At 39.6% G+C, this 25,529-nt stretch overlaps 1 protein-coding gene across 2 annotated transcripts in view; it reads right to left on the bottom strand.

Moving 5' to 3' along the window:
• Positions 1 to 265: 265 nt before the first annotated feature.
• The window catches only part of KIF3A (kinesin family member 3A), a 30,772-nt gene continuing 5,508 nt past the window's right edge, over positions 266 to 25,529 (bottom strand). For both annotated transcript variants that reach the window (XM_088133726.1, XM_088133727.1), the window contains 15 exons: positions 24,768 to 24,912; positions 23,147 to 23,231; positions 22,545 to 22,650; positions 20,605 to 20,744; positions 20,075 to 20,272; positions 16,952 to 17,126; positions 15,710 to 15,811; positions 10,969 to 11,125; positions 10,143 to 10,323; positions 8,704 to 8,814; positions 5,581 to 5,706; positions 4,555 to 4,608; positions 4,091 to 4,159; positions 3,816 to 3,940; positions 266 to 3,055 (listed from right to left, as the gene is read on the bottom strand). In XM_088133726.1, the coding sequence (XP_087989852.1) occupies positions 3,007 to 3,055; positions 3,816 to 3,940; positions 4,091 to 4,159; positions 4,555 to 4,608; positions 5,581 to 5,706; positions 8,704 to 8,814; positions 10,143 to 10,323; positions 10,969 to 11,125; positions 15,710 to 15,811; positions 16,952 to 17,126; positions 20,075 to 20,272; positions 20,605 to 20,744; positions 22,545 to 22,650; positions 23,147 to 23,231; positions 24,768 to 24,912 (1,823 nt within the window). In that variant the 3' untranslated portion in view covers positions 266 to 3,006. The remainder of the gene's footprint in view (positions 3,056 to 3,815; positions 3,941 to 4,090; positions 4,160 to 4,554; positions 4,609 to 5,580; positions 5,707 to 8,703; positions 8,815 to 10,142; positions 10,324 to 10,968; positions 11,126 to 15,709; positions 15,812 to 16,951; positions 17,127 to 20,074; positions 20,273 to 20,604; positions 20,745 to 22,544; positions 22,651 to 23,146; positions 23,232 to 24,767; positions 24,913 to 25,529) is intronic.

Raw genomic sequence — 25,529 nt, 5'->3', positions numbered from 1 at the left:
TATTGTTGTTGTAAAGGACCTGTTATTGCTCCTCCAGAAGAGGATTAACAAATTTGGAAAAGTGATCCTTACTGCCCCCAGTGGAGCAAAACCTGCTGCCAAAGGAAGACCTCTCTCTTCAACACACCTTCTGGATGCTCCAGAGAGTTGGAGTCTCTTTCAGAGAAGATTTAGGGGTGCAGGAAAAAAAGAAAATAAGGGTAATTGTCACATGAGCTAGTTTACTCATATGGATATGAGCAGAGGTAGGAGATTGAAACAAGTGTAAGGGATTCCAAGACATTTATTTCTTGGCACCAATATGCTTAACTGTCAAGACATTTTACTAGTATATACATTAGGAAGAACACAACTTGTATACAACAAAACCACAACCTTGAAATGTTAAAGAAGTTAGCAAAACAATAAATAGGGGCAAATTGTACATCTTTTTCTCCTAATATATGCAGTACTGGTTGCAAGAAGCAGTAATCAGTTGTTATAAATTTAAACTGGAAAGAATTCAAGGTAACTAACTGCAAAAACAGTGAGACAGTGGCATTTTTCCTGCTCTGCTTGAAATGCAAGAAAAAGGAGAGAGTTAAAAAAAAGAAAAGGAAGCCCTACCCCTGCAAATGACTTTAAATGTTGCAACAGAAGAAACAGGAAGAACAAAAGCTTTAGCCCAACTTGACTTTTTAAATATGAGTCTCCTGAATTCTGGGTTTGTAACAGGGCTGCGCAAAGCCTTTTCAGAGCTATTCCACAACACAGACCATCTCTCTTTGAACTGTGAGAGCAAGATGAGTCTTTTGCAAAGTTTTGGGATGCTTTGAAAGCCACCCTCAGCTAACTCCATCCTGCATCTTCATGAAGCTGCTATGAAGAAAACAAGTAAAGTAGCTATGAGCAGCCGGGCTCTAGAACAAAGGCTCATCTCTTGCAAAGGCTTTGCAGAGACCTCATCTAGAAACAAGCCATGTACAGATACTGATCATGGAAAGCTGCAGGATACTTACCTGTGATGCCGTGCCCTTCTTTTGCCGAGAAAAGCCACAGCCCTTTCTGTGCTTAGTGACAGTCCCCATTATCCAGGGTCACTGGACATGCTGGGAATTGGTGTTTAACATCATCCAGCAGGTCACAAGTTCCCCACGTCTATGGAAGCACCACTATTTATTCTTTCTCCTTGCCACAGTGAACACCACTCCTAAGTCTGTGCCAAAACTAGGATGCTGTTTTTGAAAAGAACTAGACAATTTTGTTTTTAAACCTAATAAGCTACCAACTATGTACTTATATTCCATCACTAAACTTTGTTTTCTAATGTTCAAAAGTGAATAGCTTTGATTTTAGAAGGCTGTTATTCTTCCCTCACGTTCATTCTTTTTCCGGTACCCATACCTGTGCTCCATATTCAGCATCAATTTTGCCTTTGCTGACATTCAGATAAAGCTATTACAGTAGATTAAAAAAGTAAAGATCATCTACAGCAAACAGATGCAATCTGTAAGATTCAACAACAGGAATTGTAAACCCTGTTACCAGCGTATAATCTAAATTCGTTTTGTTTAGAGCGTTAACCTTCACAGCTTTTTAAAATGCAAATCACAATGTTAGATTAAAATTAAGATTTTTCAAATATATACAGTTAATGGGGATCTCCAGCATTCCATGTGGCATATAAATGTAAATACAATACATCTGTGGGTGGAAGCAGCATATCTTCATAAATAAAATGTTGGATTTGGAACTAGTTGGAATCAACCAAATATGATGAATGATGAAAAAGCAGGATGTTTCAGTTCCTTCAACTGCAAGCAGGTAGCACTAGAGCAGGAGATGACAGCCCTTTGAATTGTGATGGTGTGCGCACCAAAGCCACTACAACAGCCAACATCTCGTGAGATTTCGGAACTTTCACTCCTGAGATGTGAGAACAGTGAAAGCCTGCAAGACTGAGCCATCTTGTAAGGTTTCCATCCCTCTTTAAAGCTTGCTTTTGGGAATTCTGTGGGTGCCACTTAGTAGTTTCTTGGGAGTATGGCCCCTATGGACTTTATGTTGTTGATGCCTGTTCCAGGAAGAGCAGATAAAAACACATTACATGGCCTACAGTACTGCATGCCAAAGTCTCAGTGCTCAGTAAGTACAGCATCCCTTGGTTTAGTGGTTGTCATTCTGAGATGATCTGCACTGTTCCTCCACTGAAATGTTTGTGCAGAAAGCAAGGCCAAGGTTCTTTTCTAAAATATTTCTAAGCTCTCTTGCTCTCCTCAAAAATTAGGGTTATAAGTGAAAAAAGCAGGTTCTCTTAAAGTGACATTACCTTTAAAATGATCTCTGAAAGCTTCCTCCTGCAAATCAAGCATCTACATTTGAAGTAGACTGCGTACTTGCTACAACTGAAATCCCAAGGATTCCTTTATCCCTGCCATCCAGATCAGGGAAATCCAACACCACCTATTTTTATAACAGTCCATCTTTGTATATTACCAAGTATATGCACATATGCTAAAGAAATGGAAATTCTCCTACAGATGTGGCAGAAGATGCCTAAGAGAAAGGAAGAATTCCAGAATTCCCAGACTTTGTAACTACTACTCATATGTAGCTGTACAAACAGGGAATAATGTCCATGGCAAATGGCAACATACAAAGTAAAACTGGTATGTCAGGATATAGAAATCTGTTTGTTTACTTAGAATATGGCTAATCTGTTTAAAATTTAGACTGACACACACACCATCTTTTCCACTGAATACATACCATTCTAAAACACAAGCGATTCCCAACAGCTGCTTTTGCACAATGCCTAGTGGCATTCATAACAATGACAAGTTTACAGTCCCTACATTGCTGAATCTGAATTAATCACATTAGCATAGCAGAAGATGTAATGATAACCCAAACAGGAAGAAAACTATTTTCTTATTGTCTCAAGTAACAACTGCAGGTTGATAATATTGGGCCAGGTGTTAAGCCACATAAGCATTCATCTTTATTACAATCCCCAACTGTTTTGGCCTATTGAAGCAGCGAATCAATCACAGCTCCTGATTTTGCAGAGCGTTTCCTGTTTGGAGAGAAGATGGTGCATGTTAGTCACATTAAGAATATTCAATGCATTAATGTATTCAAAAGAAACAGCCGAGAACAAAAAGCAACGTCCTCTCCCCACAGATGCATGTGATTTCATAAGGAAACCAAGTTGCCTTCTTTTAGGAGTGCTCATGGTCACGACAAAGCATTAAAAATGAACCTACACTCACAGAAGAGTCAACAATACTGATTTTACATACTGTACAAAAGGAAAGTCGTGATCCATGGCATGAATGGACTGTGGGAAAAAAGTGAGGCAGCAGAATGGGAGACATAAGTCACCATAATTGGAGACTGTAATAGGGAATAGATGAGTTGATTCAGGAGATGCAGGAGGGAGCCTTGACCTAACTCCAGTCAAGACATCCTTCACATACTCCTGACTGATACTTCATGGGATCCTCTAGAAGCTTTACCTTTTCTACTGACTTGTGCAAGGAGTAATACATTTGATTGTGAGGCAAATGTTCTGCTACACTTATAGCAGTGTAGATTAATAAATGCAAAATATTCCATTAAACTGAAAAGTGATCCAGGGTTATCATATAATCTGCTGGCTCTACTATGCACACAAAACAGGACTATCCCAATATATGTAACAAGGACATATATGGAGCTCTTACTATCACCAAATGGAGGGGGGAAAGTTCCTCTTGTTTGCATACAGCCTTGGACATCTCACTCCTCTTAAATCTGAAGCTGGGCACAAAGCAGTATTTCAGAGTGGTTCTAACCTCCTGCCAGTTTTGGGCCTTGATCTTCCTTTTGATGTTCGTGGTCTTTCTAGTTTCATCAAAGACTGTCTCAAGCTCTCTTCAGTGTAAGCCAGATATACATGGGAAAGGTCCACCTCAAAGGGCTGAGGGGAGGAAAAAGGGAACATGATGAGTAAACATTCATGGGTCATGCCAAAGTACCCTCTCAAAATCAAGAAGTTCATATATCAAAGATAGCTGCAAAGCTGAAAACTGTGGACTTCAACAACATACAGTCACAATGGCGCACTTACATCTTTTTCTTTTTTGTCTGCCACTGGAGTCTGTTTTCTCATGTTATTTCCGGTATATGCCACACATTTCTTAAAGACAAAAAAAAGGATTAGATATTGCAGAAGTAATTACATTTTTCTGTTGGCTTTTGCCACTGTGAGGAGTGGTCTCACCAATTTAAGGTGAGACCATTTTTGTCCTTGCTTTACCCAATATAGGTTAGTAAATTAAAGGTGAAATGTAGTTCCAAACACATTTCCAAATAAATATGGACAGGATAGTTGTATAACAAAAATGTTTTCCTTTCAAAGAAAATACAGACAATATTTTACATACATAAATAATGAAACTCTATTAACATCGCCACTGGTAGTTGTACCAGCAACAGACTAGGGGGAGGCTTGGTAAATTAATACAAGGACTTCGCATAAGAGTGAGATTCTGCAGATTGCACTATTTTTGTATCAAAAGAGAGCTCACATACCAGCTGCCATTCTCCAATATCTTCATTCCAGTGAACATAGTTCTCAATCATTTCCTGGAAAGGAATCACCAAAAACAAACAGACAGACAGACAAACAAGTCGTATTGCCATTAAACAAAGCAGATTCAGAAGCATGTAAGTATTGTTTCAGCAAGTTATTCCCAACAAGTTCCTCTAATGGATCTGAACTTTGACCAATATTCCCCCATTCCTGATAAATTAGGCCCAACTTTTCAGTGCTGAAATATCATGCATCTGTCTTCCCCAGTCTGGACCCCCATCAAATGTGTAGACTTCAGCTCTCAGAATTCTCCAGCCAGCATGGTCAGGTTGGAGGAGCTGCCTTATGTAATAAAAAGAAAGGAAGTAAGAACAATAAAGGGTTCAGTTAACCCTGCATTTTGAATGCTACTGTGGAAGCTTACAAATGTGCCAACTGTAGGCCTCAATTACTTCTGGCCTCTGAGAGCCAGTTTGGCACAATGGTTAAAAGCACCAGCTACAAACTGGGAGACTATTAGTCCCACCTTAGGCATGAAGCCATCGGGGTGATTTTAGGCCAGTCCCTCCCTCAGCCTAGGAAGAAGACAAAGGCAAACACCTCCTGAAAATGTTGCCAAGAAAACTGCAGGGACATGTCCAGGCAACACCAGGAGTCAAGAGTGATTTGAAGGCCTGCACACACATACTTTTGGCCTCCAGCTACTGATAGTCAGTGCAGTCTAAATCTGGATGCTCAGTATTGCCATTGTAACTACCAGCTTATGACTCAAATGCAATTAAAGTAGCATTTGATTTTGGAGAAAATATGTGGGAAGTACCTTCACTGTCTGCTTCTCCATAAAATATCTGGGCTGGAAATATGACAAGGGCAGCAAAGGAGATGTTCAAGCAAACAGCTTCCTAATAACGAGAATTTGCTCTAACTCATCAGCGGTGAGAAGCAGGTTCTAACTTACTAGCTATGAGAGGTGATTCATGTTAGAGCTACTACTTAATCTCTCAAAACCATCAGGAATTTTTCACCTGGTAATCCTGAGGTATAAAGTTGTCAATTATCAGCATTTGAAGACGAAGCTCTCTGCTGAGCTGTCGAATGTTCTCCAGTAAGCCTTCAATTTCTCTCTGATGCTCCTGTTGCAGATCTGCCATCTAAAAATACAAACCAAACCATCCAGAACTATAATTAGAATCATAGTTTAAAAAATATTTTAAAAATCATATTTTTAAAAAATCATATTTTTGCATCATATTTTTTAAAATAGTCAACATTATCCTTTTTTTTTTGCTGTTCTTTCTCTCCTTTGTGCCACAATGATTAACACCAGTAATAAGTTTTACACCAGTCTACCCCAACCTAGTGCCTTCCAGATGTGTTGGATGTATTACTTATCTTGCCATTCCATAGGAGCAAGGATCTACTATCTGGGAATTATAATACTTACATCTCAGGGACGTAACCTACTTAAAGATAATCCATCAGGAAATATCCTCTCTTGTTCTTTGAACAATGGTCAAGAAAACCAAACAAACCATTTGGTTGGGAAAACACTTAAACAACAATGAATTACCTTTATAGTGAAAATTAAATTTAAAAAATCTTAACCACTTTTCAGTTAAAACAATATTTAGTGTGACTCAAAAAATTGAAATAATAGGTGCATAAACTACTAGAAGCAAAGAATCAAAAATTTTTACTTGATGTGTTGGTTTCTCTTGTATCTCTAAAGAACAGCAATCCAAAAAGGAGAAGCTCCCCTTTCTAGCTGCCACCATCCTAGCAGAAGAACTTAGAGTAGAACCTCTGAAGTATTCATCTGGGAGAATGTGGTTCTTTAATCATCCTTGCTTAAGTTAGTTTTAAAGACTTTAAAGTTAGCGTTCTGAATTTAACCAGAAAACATTCAGGAGGTCAGTGTGAAAAGTGATAAACTGGAGCTACTTAAATCAAAATGTGTAGTTAAAAAAAAACTGGTATCTTGAATGAACAGGCCCACATTGCAAGCTTTACAGTACTTAATTTTGTCTAACCCAGTGGTGGCAACCATTTGATGACTGAAAGTCACCATTCAAAGTGGACAGGGCTAGATTTTTCTTTCTTTTGCTTGGGCTTTTTGGAGGAATTGGTTGCTTTCTTTAAAACAGCTATATTAAGGGCTTAGTAAAGGTTAATATGAGCTTATATAACATAACAAGATTATTACAAGGATTATCTGGACCACTTCCAGTCAGGTTTCAGGCCCAGATTTGGGATGGAAATGGCGTTGGTCACACTCATGGATGATCTCTGGTGGGAGAGGGATGGAGGTAGCGCATCCATCCTTGCTCTTCTTGACTTCTCAGCGGCTTTAGATACCATCGACCATGGCATCCTTTTGGGTCAACTTGGAGAGCTGAGAGTGGGCAGCAGTTTTGTGCTTGTTCTCTTCCTTCCTCCAAGGTTGATCCCAATTGGTGTTGATTGGGAGCAAGAGGTCCAGCCTGCGGCCCCTCCATTGTGGGGTGCCACAGGATTTGGTACATTCTCCGCTCCTTTTTAACATCTACATGAAACCACTGGATGAGATCATCCACCACCATGGGATGAGGTATCACCAATATGCAGATGATACCCAGCTATACATTTCCGTCCCAGGTGACTCGAGTGATGCCATGACCACTCTTCCGCAGTGCCTGGAGGCTGTGGGGGTCTGGATGGGGTAGAACAGGCTTCAGCTGAACCCTGGTAAGATGGAATGGCTGTGGATTGGAGGTATCTGGGAATTTACCACCTTTGGTTTTGAACAGGGTTGCACTGCCCCAAACAGACCTAGTGTGTAATCTGAGGGTCCTTCTGGACTCATAATTCCTGCTGTTCGTGTGGTGTGCCAGTTATGCCCCTTCCTGGATCAGGAGGCTCTCTGGTCAGTCACTCATGCCCTGATCATCTCTTGGTTAGACTACTGCAATGCACTCTACATAGGGCTACCCTTGAAGAATATCCAGAAGCTACATCTGGTTCAAAATGCAGCCATGCAAACAATCTTGGGTGCCCCTAGGATGGCACATATAACACCTTTGCTGCAGGACCTGCATTGGGTGCCCGTTTGCTTCCGGGCCCAATTCAAGGTGTTGGTTATCACCTTTAAAGCCCTACGTGGCATGGGTCCAGGTTACCTGAGGGACCCTCACCCTTATTACATCAACCCATCCCCCCCAGTCAGGCAGAAAGGGCATGTTGTGGACCCCGTCAGTGAGAGAATGCTGCCTGGCGGGGCCCAGTAGGAGAGCCTTCTCTGCTGTTGCCCCACCCTTTGGAATACTCTCCCCCCAGAGGTGCAGTGGGCCCCTATCCTCCTGGTTTTCCAGAAGGGATTTAAGACCTGGCTCTGCCAACCTGCATGGGGCAATAAGAATTTTAATCAATCCTGGGGGTGGCTGGCGCCCTGATGTCACTCCCTGAGTTATTCACCAATCCCATAATTCTTGGAATTTATTTATTATTTTTAAGATTGTTTTTATATTATATTTTAATTGATTTTATCTCCTCTGTAAACCACCCAGAGTCACTTTTCAGTGAGATGGGTGGTGACAAATTTGCTATATAAATATAAATAAAATATGCTTAATATGAGGCTTATGCTTGTAAGACTAATGCTGCACTGTTTTAGCATTTGCCATTTCAAAATTGCCTCTCTCTCTGTGTATCTCTGTCTCTCAAAGTAATCATTAGTCCTTTTGAGATGTATGACCACTAGTCATTCAAGAGCCTTGCCCAGGAGAAAAGATGTGCTTCATCATCTGAATTCAGAGCAGATTTCTTGAAAAAGAATTCTATGACCATCCCCGTTATGGTGATCAGACCACTCTTTCTCGTAATAAGCTGTTTAGATGTATCAGCAAACTCTTTCTCAAGTGTAAATAATTCAAGCAAACCTTGTTCCTATATGCTCATAGATGCAGCAGGCATGTTTGCTTCGATAGCTAATCTGGCTCTTCTGAACAACCTCAGAGAACATCCACATCCAGACACCAACTAGCATTTTCCCCTTTAGTTTCTTACTTGACCACTGAGCAATGGTCTTCTCCCTCTTACAAGAATCATGTCTCTATGCTGATGAGCTGTAACTTTATCCGTAAACCAGACCTTCCACTATTTATAATACTGACCTCCGACTTGGCTGCCATTAGCATGGTCCAAACTTTTTTCAGCTTCTTCGTCTTCCCTTGAGCTTCCTCTTGCAGGCTGGTATATTTTTCTTCAATGTCCAAACGCTCTTGCTATTTTTCAAATAATTAAAAATGCCACAGATTGGCCACCGTTATCCAACTGATGTGCTAGTACAAGAACATTATTTTACACAAGCACTTGGAGGATTCACAAAATAAAGAGTGTGGTAACACGTTGTCACCAGGGTTGCCATTTGGCATGCATTTCAGCCACTCACCAAAGCTAACCCAGAGGTTGCTATCTTTAATTAGCAAAGTCTGACAAATTAGCATGAGACATTTTCCAGCTTCTACTTATGCTGAAGCGGAAAAAGAGTATCCGGTCTCCTATATTTCCTATCAATTTCATCTTAAAGGTATGGTGCTTTCCAATGAATATTAAGATACATCCACATAGAGTTAAGCATCTGGTTTTATCAAGGAAGAAGCTTGAGAGAAAGACGGACATTTCTGTGAGAGGGAAATGTCCACTTCTCCTTCCTTCCAGTTGTTATTTTATTTTTTCACTAGCTTTGTCTTCCTGAAACTAGAACTGAATTTGATGCCCTGACTGGTATTTCAGGGGACCTGTTAGTTCAAGTGCATTAACTCTTGGGACTGTAACTTCAATGCAGGCAAGATGGACTTTTGCCACAGTCAATATATGCCTATTTTCCCTGCTTTCCTTTAGATTTACTTGGATTCTAAAGATGTATTTTCTTCCTTTTGCTACGTTTTTGGACAGAGTCTAAGGAAGAAAAAAGTCTGTCACGCACTTGTCAACTTTCCAGTCTCCTTTACTGCTTCCTTGAGTTCTGAACTGAGAAGCATTGTTCACATCTGGACTGCAAAACTCTGGGTGACCACTAGAGAAAACAGCATTTTCTGTTTGTCTTTGCTGCCCGCTAGTGCCTGCCCAAATGTATGCAGCTCAGATATGGCATCACTGCACACTTGTATTTTGACCGGCTGCTCCCTTCTCTGCCTCCTTTAATAATTAACCCATGAATTTCTTTTCATTTCTTCAGTTAAATCCCATGATCTAGAAAAGTTCCAATGCTGGTTCCCTTTCAAGGATGTCATAAAGGGGTTCTGCTTCTTTCTCAACGGATGGTGGTAAGTATGCTAGTTGTTTACCCTGCTCTATGGACTACAACCGTATCCCCTCAAAAAAATAGTGTTGTAGAAAGTAAAAGGGTTTCATTGGACAATATTCCCCTCTTTCCAATAATTGCATCTCTAATCTTTTAGATATCATCATGCTCTACGCAGATACAGCTATTACTCCTTAATTATGCCTTAGCCTTGCCTGCATATATGACCAGGTAGATGAAGAACAGTATCAGGGAGAGCGTCTAGAGAAAAAGAAATCAATAGTTCAGCAAAGACAGTAAGCGGACCTCTTTCTCCTCAAGCTCTTTTCGGAGTTGCTCTGCTCTTTTCCTTCGTTCCTCCAACTCCATGTTAGATTCTTCCAGAAGCTTCTCTTGCTCCTCAGCTTTAGCCAACAAATCCACACCTCCCACAATCACTTTTTTTTCCAAAGCTGACAACTTCTCTAAAAGAGACTGATGTTCTTGCCTAGAGAAAGAGAAGGAAAAAAACTTTGCGTTCCTATGAATCAGGATTCTACAGCTAAAAATCCCAACTGTAAGGGAGCAGCCCATACAGTATATGCCAGAAGTCCTAAACAATTCCTTACATTTATTTACTAACCTTAAGTAAATTAAGACTATGGTAGGGATATTTAAGTTGATTTTAAGGGTGGCATAATGCTCTCTCAACTTCGGACAGGCTGAACATGGCCTACTTTTCAGCAATTCATTTGATCTACCAGGACCCCAGTGCTGCTGTATTTGCAATAGGGAAAACTCTTGTTCTTTTCACTCAAAAGTGTTCTAGTTTAATGCTCCTGTACCACTGGAATTGTTGTAACAAAGGATAATAGTGACTTCTCTAATGTCTCTACTATGACTCCACTGAACTTCAATAAATAGGGATGAAAGAAATAATAATGCCAACTTTCTTTATAAGTTGTTATAAGGACTACATTTAGATAATGCATGTGAAGTGCTTTAAATACTTTTATTCAACCACTTTTATCCTCCTTCCAAGATAGTGAGCTGACCAGAGTTGATTTCAAACAGATCAGCAGGGACCAGCCTGGAGAACACTAAATTATATGAATGTTAAGTATTAAGTATTCTTAAATTTCAGAATGCTTACTGTGCTTTAAGCAAATCTTTCTCCCTTTTTTCAAGTTCTGCACGGGCTTTGTTCCTTTCTTCCTCTTCCATATCAAGTTTTGTTTCAAGTGCTTTCCTTTCTTCATCAATTCTGGCTTGCATCTCCATCATCTTGTCAGGAGAAACTTTCTTTTTTCCTTTTATGGGATTTAAAAGCAAGGTTAATTAAGCATATGCATTCTCTCATTATAATGTTACCTTGATAAAATTTTGCATTAGATTTGTACTTGTAACAAGCTTGTAATTGCCACTGCAACATAGGGACTTCTGAAATGTATATCATCCAAGTGTCAGGAAATAACCATTCTGAGATCATGGCATAATCGTGCATCAAATGCATTTTTATTGGTTCCTAGTGGGGATAAATGGTAGATTTATAATGATCAGCTGTGTAAGATGTCCCACTACTATCAAACCAAAAATATGTTCATTAATTTAAAGTGACATAGATTTTGATTTAAAAAAACTACACACCCTAGAGAGATTAACTTTTTAAAACTAAAAATCAGATGCACAGTGTTAGAATAATAAAATGCTGGAAGAAAAAAAAAAGCAAAATTATTAAGCTAAAGCAGACTTTGTCATATGGTCAAAGGGTAGAAACAGAAGGAGGGGAAGAGAAGGATCATATTTTTGTTTGCCCCATTTTACTCTTTGCCCCCCATCTCCACAATCTGAAATATTTGGAATGACAATCTTGGTAAGGTAAAAAGAAACAAAAGTTGAGCTATTGCTATAAAGGGACAATCTCTGCCTTGTCTCCCATATCTATATTTGGACAATGTTACCCAAACTTGTCTACATGGTGAACCCTCCCAACTTCAGTTTTAGCCGCACTGGATCCATTAACAAAACATATTAAATAGAATTGCATGCCCATTGAATCCACTGAGATTTCAGAGCACAAAGGCTAGGCAAGCTTTAAACAGTTCTTTAAATTCTATTAGATGGAGTGCAAATTGAACACACCAACCTGCTTGATCTTGCATTTAAGAGGAAGAGGCAAACAAATCGCAGAGAGGCAGCACGCGCACAAAGAGGAAGGAGGTGGAGAGGAAAAAAAGAAACATATTATTGTTTGATTTCTTTCTTAAAAAATAAAAGAGTAATAAAGGCATTCCAAAATTTGCATCTATGTACGAAAAAGAAAAACACCACAATGCAAGATTATATGTCACCATTGTTGTTCCATTTTAAAACTGAAGTAGAGTAAGAATCTGAAGAATATAATTACTCTTCAGCTTTCTTATTATAGCATAACATTATTCATCTGAACAGTATTATGATAATTCTGCAGTTCAAGCTACAACCTTATCTCAGAGAATGTGCCCAGAGAAACATCCAGGAAAATAATATACTACCTAGACTAAGGCTGGGGTATTTGAAATAGCCAATTATCAGACATGCCCGGTTAAGCTTTCTTGGTATTTGATCACAATTTCCAGTCAACTGTATCATTAACAGATTCTAATATGATTGTACTGTTGATTTGAATAAAGACAGGTTTCTTTCTAAAAACTCAGATGTTTCCTTAGAGATAAAGTGGCACATTTTAACAGGTGTTAACAAAAAGAAGGAAAAGAAGAGAAAGAAGAGAAAGAAAGAAAGAAAGAAAGAAAGAAAGAAAGAAAGAAAGAAAGAAAGAAAGAAAGAAAGAAAGAAAGGAGGGAAATGCCATGAAAACATGCAGCATGCAGAAGGGGAAAAAGCCATTATATGGGAAAGATAGTTCTGATTTCAAAAAGCAGCTGCCATCACTATCCCACTCATCATATCAAGCTGGAGAGTATTCAATGGGCTGTGATGTGTTTCCCCAATGAAAACATTCCACTGTGATTAAAAGCCAGCAGCAGGGGGAGTGGGGTGGAGGAAGACTGTTTGTTTCAAACTATTAATGAAAATGCGTAATAAAGATCTGCTGAACTTGTTCCATCTCGTCTGCTGCCAGGAACTAGCAGATCATTATCAGCAAAGCTCTGCTGAAGCAGAGACCTCCCATTTACTCTGGTAAGCAGGAAACAGCTGACATGCAAATGTGCACGATCAAGACATGGGTGTCTTTTCCTCCACAATAAGCTGTCTGGAGGTGTGGTCAAAACAGTTAAAACGGTGGCTGCAATAATGTGATGGAAGCTGCCATTTTAACTTTTTTTTTTAACCATGCCCTATTGACACCCCTGCTCCAGAAACTAATGGGAGGCCCCTATGTAAGCCGAGCACTGGATGTCTGAAGTCATTTACTGTTGACATTCGGTGTCAGTCGTATCAAAGATTATCCAATCTAGCTCCTTTTCCGAAGCACACACCTACAGAAAAATCTGCCAAAATGCTCTCTATGCTTAGTATCATTGTATCACATCAGAGAATGCCAACAATGCCTTTTTAAAAATCGGTTCTATTACCCAAGAGTCTGGCCTGCATGAGCAATACCAATATTTCTTTTTGCGTTCTTGAGCTATTTAGCTAAGGAGAGTCAGTTGTTGTTGTTTTTTATTCAAGTTTGAAACAGCAAAAGAAAAAGCATGCTTTATTTAGTGAGGAGCAAACCCACATTTCACTCTGAACAAAACTGATGTATCAGGGACAGAGGAGCAAAATGCAGCATCAAAACAATGAGTGCACAGATTATGGAGAGGCCAAAGCTTCACTGGATGACTTAAGAGCTCCCACTCACTAGTGAAGGTTTTATCCAGAGGTTTTTCTATGACAGAACATGGAGAGTCTGAACTACTGCTGCTGCTACTGCCTGGAAAATACAGAAGTGGGCCCCATGGAAATCCCAGGAAAGAAGAAGAAGAAACAAGAAATACATGCTGAACATTAAATCTAAAGGGCAAAAGAGCAACCCAAAATTCCTCAGCGAGACTGGCTCCTTGATGCATCACCCCAGGTTCCTTTAAGAGCTCTGCTGTGCTACTGTATAGTTCAGAATTAATACACCCTGATTGACTCACAAATGATCCTGAGGTCATTTCTGAGGGTGAGCAGAGAAATCAACAACACCACTGATAATCCCTTGGTCTCCATAAAGAAGTGCAATTCTCACTTCTTCAGGCAATGTTTTAATAACATGATTTGGGGATTTGGAATTTAACTGTAACTAGCAGTGCATCAATTAAAAACTCAGAGGAGGAAGAAATCCAAAAAGGGGGAAAGGAGCATCAGTCTTTCATCTGTTTCTGCTTCGGACAAATTAGGGCTCCTTTCAGATAAGCACAAAATGTTTGCTTAGAGCAAAGGTGGATGAAAATTGCATTTGGACTTGTTATTCTGACCCAGGATTTCAAGGAATATGATTGAGCTATGAAACAAAGTGGGTGGGGCCAGGCAGAAATCTCCCAATAGAAAGCAATCAAAACCAACTTCACAGCAGTCTACAGACCTTAAATGATGGTTGCGAAAATCATTAAAATATGGCAGAGGGAGCTCTGAAGTACACAAAATGTGGGCCTGGGGACTGATGGGCTTGTGAATTGCCCATCCCTGATTTAAACTACCTTTCCCAGTCTGGTGTTCTCCAGGTATGTTGAACTTCTCACTCCCATAATCCCCTGGCCAATGTTTTTGCTGGGGAGATTATGAAAATTAAAGCTCAACATATCAGGAGGGCTCCAGGTTGGGGAAGGTTTGCTTAAATCGGCAATGCGGGGCAGGGTTGGGGTCATGTGCTATCCAATTATACATGGATGACAACCCCTAAGCCAAGAGGTCCTGCAACCAAATAACAATGGACTTTCCCTATCCGAAACACTGGAACTCAAAAATGCCCCCTTTGTGTCCATAGCACATTACTCAGCTTGAAAATAAATTCTGAAATTCTATCCCAAGTTATTACCCTGACTTGATACATACAATTTGTTTGTTTGTTTGTTTGTATTTCGAATTTAGACACCGCCCATCTCACGAGAAAGTGACTCTGGGCGGTTTACAATTAAAAACAACAAATAAATATTAGTTACAATACAATAAAAACAGTATAAAAATACAGTAAAACTAAATACATACATAAATAATAATATATTCCAAGATGCTGGTGATCGAAAAGATATTAACATATGGGAACATCTTTAAGGGGCTAGCCACCCCGAGGGTTGGTTGCCCCCTTTCTCGCCCCATTCAAGCTGGCAGAGCCAGGTCAATAGACTAAGTTAAGTCTTATGTGCAGTTAAACTGAAGTATTATTCCCATCTATATTTTTTATGAATAAGTTTTAAAAAATTAAGTTCAACTGAATGAAAATCAACAGGAGGCTTGAAGTCTTGTAGGGTTTTTTTCTTTCGCGAAGCAACAAAAGGATCCCCTTTATCTTTAGAGGTAAACAGTAAGAGCCCCCTCATTATTTATTCCCCCAAAAGAAGACAAAAATATTGTCCTTAGGAATGAATATCAAATATGTTCAGCCAAATTTCTATGTACAAACACCTCCAGTTCTAAAACTTATCAATTTAAATGAAGTACAAGCCAAAGTTCACAAGACAACGAAGAACTTAACTTTTGTGCAGTCTATGAAACATCAGTACTAGCCTAGAGATATTTGAGAGTCATTGCCCCCAAAAACCACATTTTTCTAAAAAAAAATAAAAAAAACCCAATTTCCCCCCTTTCATTGTTATGAGTTAACTAAACAAAACTTTTTACAGAAGGACAAGTAACTGCAGTGAGCGCTCAAGCACTAACACTGAAGATGATATCAGCTGATTATCCCTTAGGTAGCACCTTACCCCTTCGTTTCTTTCGTTTTTCTCCATCTTCACCAATTTCCCCATCATCTTCTTCATCATCCTCTTCAGAACCACTGGTCTCAGAGCCAGAGATTTCTTCCCCTACAGTAGTTCAGCATTTTTAATACAAGAAACAGATTCTTTTAAATTAATTTTTATCTACAGAATCTTGGTATGTTAATTTAAATCTCAGTCTAATTTTTCTCCTTAGCCTCTTCTAGTTTTGTTAGAAAATCGGACTGCAAAGAAACTGATCAAAATAATTAGTAGATTATCGGTAAATTCTTAGCAGCTGGTTATTGCTAGCAAAGGCTCTGTTTTTTATCAAATGTAACTGTGCCTTCTGCTTTATATCTGTTGCAAACAAACCCACAGTCAGTGAATAAAAATAGGTAACATTTGTAATACATTCTTAACTACTATTCTAGTTAGTAGATGTAATATTTGATTGAAAGAAGTTAAGACTACATATGGAGGCTGAATGCTGGACGTAGACTAAAGAAAACCTTAAGCTGTTAAACTTGATGGGTGGGTTTAGGACAGTCACTATCTCCCAGCCTAACCACCACCCTCCCAAGCTGCCACAAAGACAAAAATAGAGAGAAAACAAGCCTGTGTATCATCCTAAGCTCCTGAAGCAAGCACAGGCTATAATCTGATATATATATATATATATATATATATATATATTTTAATCTGCGCTCAGTCGTTACCGACTCTGCAGTGACTGCTTGGACGAGCCCTTGCAGTTTTCAAGGCAAGGTGTTTCGGAAGTGGTTTGCCAGAGCCTCCTTCCTAGAACAGAGCCCAGCTGGTGAGCGCAGGAGGCGGGGTTTCCGTTGCTTTGCGCCCTTTTCGGGCGAGCGCGGTTTCGCGCTTACCGGCAACTGCTCCCAACTCCTTTTTGCAAGGCGCCGCCAGCATTTTTCCTCCCACCGGAGTGAGAGTACCCATTTATCTACTCACGTGAGTTTTCGAACTGTTGGGTTGACAGGAACTGGGGAGGAAACAGGAGCTCACCCTGTTAACGCGAAGGCTGGACTCGAACCGCTGAAGCGTCGACCATTTCTGGCCGGCAACTTTCAGTGTCATTAAGCCGCTGCGCCACCACGTCCCCCCATAATCTGATATACATATTAAAATCTACAACCATAATTCATTATTTTATTGGAGAACTTGGAATGTCTTTAAAATGAGAAATTACAAGGAAGGTATATTAATAGGAGACAATTAACAAATTACCTTCTTCCAACTTTTTCTTAAGTTCTTCTATTTCTTTTTGAAACTGACGAAGTAAGGCATCCTTTGGATCTTCGTTAATTCTAGCCTTATTCTTGATATTTTTGGCACGGTTAGCATATCTCAAAGTGCTGATGGTCTCATCATAATTGTAGTCTGCTGGGCCAATGTTTGCACACTAAGAAGAAAGAAAAACTTAAATAAGCCTAAAAAACTGCAATTAAGTACAAAGCAGTCCAATTCTCAATTTACAGAAAGTATAACATCATGATCAAATTTAGGCTGAAGCTAGATTTCTAACATAGTTGGGTTTTAAATGCAAGTACATTTTATATGCTTTTCAGAACTGAGCATGTGGGAAACGTATACAGCCCAATCCAGAAATGCTCAAAGCTAAAAACCGCATACCTCTCCAGCTATGCTTGGCAATGCCATTCTCTACAGTAGGCAGCACCATCAAAGCTAAAACCACTGGTCATCTCCACTGCACCAGTCCTTTACATTCCTGGTATGGAAAGCTTAGGGAGAGACCAATTGTTCATAACTTACCCTTACTTGACTGCAACAAACTGGGTAATGTAATAGAGAGCCAACTGATACAATTCCTATTAGCAAGCATCTTATCTGGGAGTGGATGTTATGTCAAGAGGGAGAATTTAACAAGCTTGAGGAAAATCCAACATTTGCAAAAGTATGAAAAAGCTTTAAGGGAAAAAAAAAAACTTGAAGGGAAGAGAGCCCAAAACAGCTCATTGAGGATTGTCCATGCTTGGCAAAAACCAAACACTGCTTGCTTATGATAACTTGACATAAAAAGAAGGGACCTGGAATGGAGTATCTAAGAAATAAATGTGTCTGGCTGTCCACCTGTACAGAAATACTTTGAAAAGCAATGTTTTATTGTGGGTACTGCTCATAACTACTGGTACTTTGGGCAGGAATATCCCTGTGGCACCCATAATATTCTCTTGACAGCGCCTGGCTGACCCTGTGTAGGAAGTGAAGCTAAACAGGGCCAGATCTGACAACCAGGGAATTCTAGTGCTGGAAGCTACCCTGAGAATTTGAAACAACACCCTGGAAGAAGGCAAATCCCTTCTGTGGCATTGCCAGGAAAACAGCAGCCACTAAGCTCAACTCAAGGGAAACTTCGCCTTAATCTCTATCCCAAAAGAAAGTAAAAAACAGAGAGATGTTCTTGAGCTATAAAGTATCCACAAAAGCTATCACTCCATATAAAAACCAGTTCATGAACCATCCCATGAATATTTACTGAAACTTCCCCTGAACTGCAATGAGAATTAGTTTCTGGTAATTACAGTATTATAGCCTTAAATAGCAAGACACTCCAAACTTGGGAGAAAGAGAGAACAAAGATTCTCAAATATCTGAAAGTATTTAGGAATCATGGAGGTCTGCCTAACAGTTCTTTAATGCTCCATTTGGCATTAACTACCTGGATTAATCATGGCACTTTGTATTGCTAGGCCAAAGAAAACTTCCCAAAGCGCACCTGGGTGGGTATATATTCTATATCCACCCAGCTACACCAAGCAACCCTTGGTTCCCCTTAAGCATTTGATCTATTCTATGTAGCCACCCCACCTTTTTCAACAGGTGAATACAGAAGCTAAAATTAATATATATATATATATGTTAGTGCACTGTGGAAGCCTGCAAACTAGCAAAGCTTGATTATCTGTAGAGATTATTCTGCTGTAAGGTGCTTTTTTAAAAGGAGAGACAGAGAGAAAGATGGAAACCTAATGTTTCATGATCTCTGTACCCAAATTAATTCAAATATGTACTACCATTGAAGATCTGCTTAGTGCAGTGGTGAAAGCATTTGATTTATATTTCACCAGCTTCATTAAGCTTCAGCAGGTGAACTTATGTTACTTACTACCCATCATCCTATTTTATAAGATTTTTGCATGAAGGAAAGGAAGGAGGGAATGAATATGTCTGCTCAGCTGGCCAAATTTTTGGGATTTGCATCTGGGGTAGGCTAATGGCCCCAGCATCTGGGAGAATGTTGCAAAAGCACATGGATGAAGCCAAGATATTACATTTTTCCTGAACAGGGGTGGTATATGTTTTTTTGCCACACAACATACGGAAACCACACCACTGATTTTCAGGAATTATGCTAGGAGGGGCTTCAAAAACTGCAAAATGGGGATTCAAGGGCCGAATAAGGGACTTAACATACTTTGCAAATGCAGAAAATATGTGGCGAGAATAAAAATCACGATCATTAAGGAGAACCAGAAGCTGAAATTATTTATGTATTTTGCTTGCAGAATTTACAACACAATTGTATATTGTACTGTATACAATATGCAATAAAATCAGCATTAAAAGTTGATCAATATAATCCATAATCTATTTTTCTAATTTAGATGTTAAAATAATAGCTAAAATTTTAATTGGCATTTGATATGGTACTGCTGGTTATAATTAAAAGGCCTGCCAAAAGAGCCATGTATTCACTTGCTTCCAGAAGACTATGAGGATGGGGGCCCTTCTTGGTTCAGGGGAGCAACTGTTCCAAAGGAGGGGAGATGCCTCAGAGAATGTTTGCTGTCAGGCCCCCTCCTGCTGTACTTCTTGGAAGGTGGAGTTCATTAGCAGGCATTCCCTAGTTGCATGGGACAGGCAAAAACTATCAAGGACTCTAAGATATTCAGGCCCTGAGCCATACAGGGCTTTAGAGATAGTGATCAGATAAGGTTACTGGGAATCTTCAGGGGCAGCCCTATATTGAGCAAATTACAGTAATGTAATCTACAGCTGATAAGGACATGAGTAACTGTTTTCAGTGCATCCTCTTCAAGGTAAGGCACACTGCAAAAGCCCTTGTGGCCACGGTCTTCATCTGCTCTTTGAGCAGGAGCTGTGAGTCCAGGAAGACCCCCAATTGTGAGCATGCTCTTTTGGGGGGTAGAACAATCCCATCAAAAGCCAAAGATGGTGTAGTCCTGGAATCAGTCCACCTCTGAATCAACAGCAACTCCATCTTGTTTGGGTTGAGTTTGAACTTGTTTTTTCCCAACCACACCCTGACAGCCTCCAGACTGTCATTTGCTTGCCCAAAATGAATTATTAATACTCCCTTATTATTACCATCATAGTTTTGGAGTTGCCACCAAGGGAATCCTGGAGTAGCCGAGTCAGTTTAGAGTTACGGTAAGGCACATGAGTGCTCTTTCCATCAACCAGAGCAGAAATGACATTCCCAAGAGTAGAGAGAGAAAGGTTAATTTTTGTTGCTTCTTTCAGTCGTTGCCCAGTAGCTCCAGTTTTTGCTTGCCTTTCTGAACCCTTAAAAAAGAAAGAGGCAGAGAATTAGGGCTCTCCCAAAAGAACTTTCTTCAAAGGAGAGCACTGAGTAAAGCAATTGAAAAAGGCTGTCTGCTTGACATGAAACCACACATGAGAGGGTACGCACAAAAAGCCCAAACCAATGGAGAGGTGTTCTTAAAGAGGGAATGCAATACAGGTTTGGAAATGAAGGTCCATTTCCCAAGGGCATGAAGAAATCCTCCACTTCTACTGGCTGTTTGCAGCAGCTTCTTTAGAAACACAGAGGAGGTTCCTACAATGGCTGTAATACCCATGACAAACATGCTACAAACTTATGAAAAAAAACTTACCGCAAGATCTACTAGATGTAGCTTGCCCATGCGCACGTGTATATTCCCATCCACACCCTTCTCACTGCACTCAATTGTGATTGTGAAGATAGCATGGGAACGGGAACTGTGCTCATTCATATTAGTGGCACCAACAGAACCTATTGACACAGAGAAGGGAAACTAAAGCTTAAATTAATAACAACGGCGTTTTTAATTTGGTGAAGTAACACTGTTCTAGCAGCCCTGTTCTAACACTGGGGGAAGGGAAGAGAAGAAAATGAATGAACAGGTATCAAGACTCCATCTATTCAAGTTGTCTTCAGCTTGCATTCATGCTTTATTTATACAAGAAAAGAAGAAAAGTGACTCCGCTGAAAGATCACATACTGGAATGAAATGTTAACTGATATTCTGCAGCTTACATCAGTAGCCAAACACATTAGCTGAAATGGAAATCTGTATATGAAAACTCGTGGATTTTCCTAAACTGAAAGCATTTTTCTTCCTTTCCATAAAGACAATGTGAAGAGCCAGAGGGACATAGTGGCAGAGCACTGGGTTGGAACCTGCCATTCTTTCTTAGCCATGAAGCCTACTAAGCTTTCTTAGAACCTTTCCCCATTTGTATTTAACCACTATAGGAACAAGCCCTGACAACCACTTTTATCTGCTGGGTGCCCATGACACTGACTTTACTTTGTCCCTGGCCATACTCCAAATAGCCTTAAGTTATCCCTAGCTTTTTCAATGTCAAAAGAGTATTTTTTTCTATTAAGCAGCCAACAAGCCAGGCCACTGCCCCCAAACTGATATGTTTTGTTGGTGGTGCTAGAGGATGAATTAACTCAGCACTATTGGCTGCTGTAGGATTATGCAAGGAGAGAAAGTGAGAGTGAAAAGCTCACCCAACCCTACCGTCAACTGTTTCTGATCACAGGTTGTTCAAAAGCCTTCTCTCCCTATTCACCAGCCCTCTTTCCTAGGCTGAGAGAGGTAGCAAGTGAAGGAGGTATGAGCTCCAACGCACAGCTAAATCCAATGGTTTTCCCACTTGCTGGGAAGGTGAGAAGGCAAGGAGAGGGCAGCCTTCCCTGAGAAATGAGGACACCATCTTCCAGCTGCAAGCCAGAATTGAGGCAAATGTGACTGGCAATGTGGACAGCAGAATCTATGAGTTTGTCTTCTGGTTCACAGACACATTAGCGGAACGATGGGGAAGAGCCCTTGGCAAGTTACCATATCTCAATCTAATTCTCTTACAAGGTGGGTTTATACAGTTTAGGACTTCGATATCTGGAGTGCCAGCTCCTCATGGACTGGTTTGTCCACTTAGCTCTAGGGGACATGCCTACTTAAAGATGCTACATTAGGAATATGCTACGCGATGACCTGAGAAAGGGCTCAGTTGTGAAATTTTTACCCTACTTATTTATAGTTGGTGCTGAGTCTTGTACATGGCTGATGTCCTGTTAAGGTGTATCTTTTCAGACTGGGTTAATTTGGTGCTGGTCTACCTTCCAGTCTTGTTTGGTACTGCTATCCTGGATGATAAAAATTTTAAATAGTTTATGGCTTCAAATGCGTCCTTTTTAGAGGGTTTTTACTGAATTGTTATTTTTAAAATTTTAACTGTTTTAAAAATATAGACATTAAATTAAGGTAATGTGAAATAAGGATATGAATATCACCATAAGTAGCTAGGAAAAAGAATGGAAGATAAAAACAAGTAACTTATGCAGGTTTCAGGAACTGAATTTAAATTTGATCACTTTTTTATATCAAAGGCTATATATATAGAACCACATGAACTGAGCCAGCTGTACTGGAAAAGACAAATGAATCAGCATAAGTATTGTGGATGGTTTTTCTTACTCTTTTATAGTGAATGGTCAAATTTAATGAAACTGAGGACAATCCACAAAGGATGTGAAACACTCAAACAGAGCTATGCAACTTACGGTTTTTATGGCCAAGTGTCATAATTCTATCCATGTCATCTGCATTGTTTACAACATATGCCGAAAGATCTTTGATATAAACTCCTACGTCAGGTCGTTCTTTAACCTACAAGACATTTTAGTTAGTAATTTCTACGAGTGATGTGTATTTTAGAACAACTATTCTTGACACCCTTTATATTCAACACAATAGACCATACAAATATTTCTGTTCTTAGAATATTAAAGTAAGAGCCAGTCTGGCATAGTGGTGAAGGTGCTGGCCTAGAAACCAGGAGACAGTGAGTTCTAGGCCTCCCTTAGATATGAAACTGGCCCAAAGGTAACTTTGGGCCAGTTACTCTCCTTCAGCCCAATGTACCTCACAGGATTGTTGTTGTGGAGAAAACAGGAGGAAGGATATTCATAATACTCCTTCCTAATGCATATTAGGTATATTCGCTGCATATAAAAAGTGGAATAAAAATTTAATAATAATAATAGTAATAATAATAAATCAGAAGTGAGCACTCCAATGTTATTGGCGAGAGGAGCATGCCAAATAGCAAAGAGATGATCATACAGCTAGTTTTCACAATGCTAAGAGTTCAACAAGTTTTTACCTCTAGCCTCTGTGTCTGGTCCTTCCCCAAGAGGTCACGTACTTCCTCATTGTAGATTTCTAAGTAAGAGACTCGAACCAAAAACCTAAAGTTTAAAATTACAATTACAGCAAAAGCATTGCCAGAATTAATTTTATCATATGAATAGGGAGAGAGGGAGAGGGAGAAAGAGAGAGATGCACTGGAATGATAAAAAAAAAAAAAAATTAAGGGAACTAATTTGAAAAGAGGCTTAGAGCCCCTATCTTATTAGAAAACAAGATTCCATTTGAGGCATTTCAAATTAAGAAAAGAAATATATTTGGGACAGGAATGCAACAAGAAATTAATAAAACGCAAATGTCATGGCCAGTATGATTTTCCCATAAAGCTATGAAGTGAAGACAGTGGAGTGCCATCCAATGTTATATGAGCAGATCTCTACAGTAAGGCTTTCCCTTTCTTTCTTCTCTCTGAAGTATTCAGGGCCCCACACTGCTCGAGTAGATTTTGGAGGAGCTTGGGAAACTACAGGGGAAGAGGAGAATCCATCTTACATGATGATCTACTGTAAAATCTCTGGAACCTCTGCAGGAGATGCCCAAGAATTGGTTACTCTTAATTGTTTAATGACAGCTCAACAGAAATGACTTTCCTTTATTCTAAATTATACTAAAATGAAGAAAGCTTTGGGTAATCAAAAGTGGAGTGGTTATGTGGAAGAACCAAGTTCCTTTAAGTTACAGTATTCAAAACAATTTTTGGTATACAATTCTTAAGAATATTTCTTTCAGAAAAGGCTTGAGTTGGTGGACCTCAAGTTTCTAACAGGTTTAATAAAAGACAGAGAAGACCTCACAAGCAAGAATCGACACATATACTACTGAGGGTGTTAGTGGCAGCACACACTAATAGAAGTACTTCTTCATGAAACACATATTTAGGTTAGAGAATTCTTTGCTACTAGCAAAGCAACAGGAGCATTAGATAACTTTAAGGCAAATCTCTAAGGTTGTCTCTCTTTGAATATTAAGGGAAAGCAAGAGGGAATGGTGTTTAAATACATTAACCATGTATAATCAGATTAATTAATGAACTATTTATCAATCAGTACATTAATGCCAATATATCGTCACTAAGTGGTATAAGAAAAGTGCCAGGATGGTTCTGGTCAAACTTGTTGGAAAGTATAAAAATATACAGAACTGTAATCCTGTTACCCCCGTCCCAAAGGATGAGTACATGGGATGTGCCTGCCTCAACTCTTGGGGAACTCAAACCCAGCTTGGCCAGCTAGACTCTGAGTCAGATCAGTGGGCCTGGGTGTACAAATGTGTGAATGAACAGAGCTTTTGGTTCACAAAGGGAACAGTAAAAGTTGTAAGCTTGCATTTGTTTCTAAGTTCCTGAAACTCTGGATAAAAAAGATCGAGTAGCACTGGCGGTGCTTTCCGGTCTTCAGTGTGATGAGGTCTGCTGCCTTCATGTCTTGTCTGAGTTTTCCCACCAGCACCTGATTGGCCACTGTCAGAAACAGAGTCCTGGACTAGGTGAAATTTCGGTCTGATCCAGGAAAGCACTTCTTAAGTGGAGTTGATACTGGCAGGACCGGAATGTGAAGAAAGTAAATGAATAATTTTACCTTGTATCACCTTCAGCCTTTGCAATATGGCCAAATATATGAGCAAAGGAATTGGGAATGATTCCCCTGAGTTCTGGTACAGCCCGGACACCCTCCATAGTAAAAGTCTTTCCTGTGCCAGTCTGTCCATAAGCAAATATGGTACCTGTAATACAAATCCTTTCTTTAGCACTCCCAGTACCAGGAGGGCATAGGCCACAGCTGTACATGTGCATGCCTAGAAGGAAGGATCTCTATGAAACTTCTAAGCAGGGAGGGGCAAACACAACATTCTTTTCCTGGTCCACGTCACTTTCTCGTATGTTCATTCATAACTCTGTTTTATCCCATTTCTGAATCAAACTGTGAAGTTTTTATTTAAAAATGTATCCTCCCCAAATTATACTTTTTTCTCTAAGCGTAAAATACAATTTTCTATATATATTTATTAGGTTTTAGAACAGGGAAGTGTACTAAAATTTGAAAATGTTTTCAAAAACTGGAGGGTAAGTGCATTCCAATCAGCATATTAATCCAGAATGTGCAAATCAGGTTCAGTATCATTTGAGTCAAGCCAAATAACCCTGGGCATCCTGGAACATCCCTACTCCCGACACCTGAAGAACTTATCACTTGTGTCTCACCAGAAAAAAGCTTTGGAGTTGCATATGCAAAGATTGTACAGGTAGTCCTTGCTTACTGATGGTAATTGGGACTGGGAACTCCATCGCTAAGTGATGCTGTCATAAAGCGTGACATCACGTAACTGCACCAACTTATGAA

Source organism: Python bivittatus, unplaced genomic scaffold, assembly GCF_059951505.1.
Source record: "Python bivittatus isolate LINGU-HERP-01145 unplaced genomic scaffold, Pbiv_v1 ctg000080_np1212, whole genome shotgun sequence".
Taxonomy (NCBI): Eukaryota; Metazoa; Chordata; class Lepidosauria; order Squamata; family Pythonidae; genus Python; species Python bivittatus.
The sequence above is the reverse complement of the archived record's forward strand: the minus strand, read 5'-3'. Positions and strand labels throughout refer to the sequence as shown.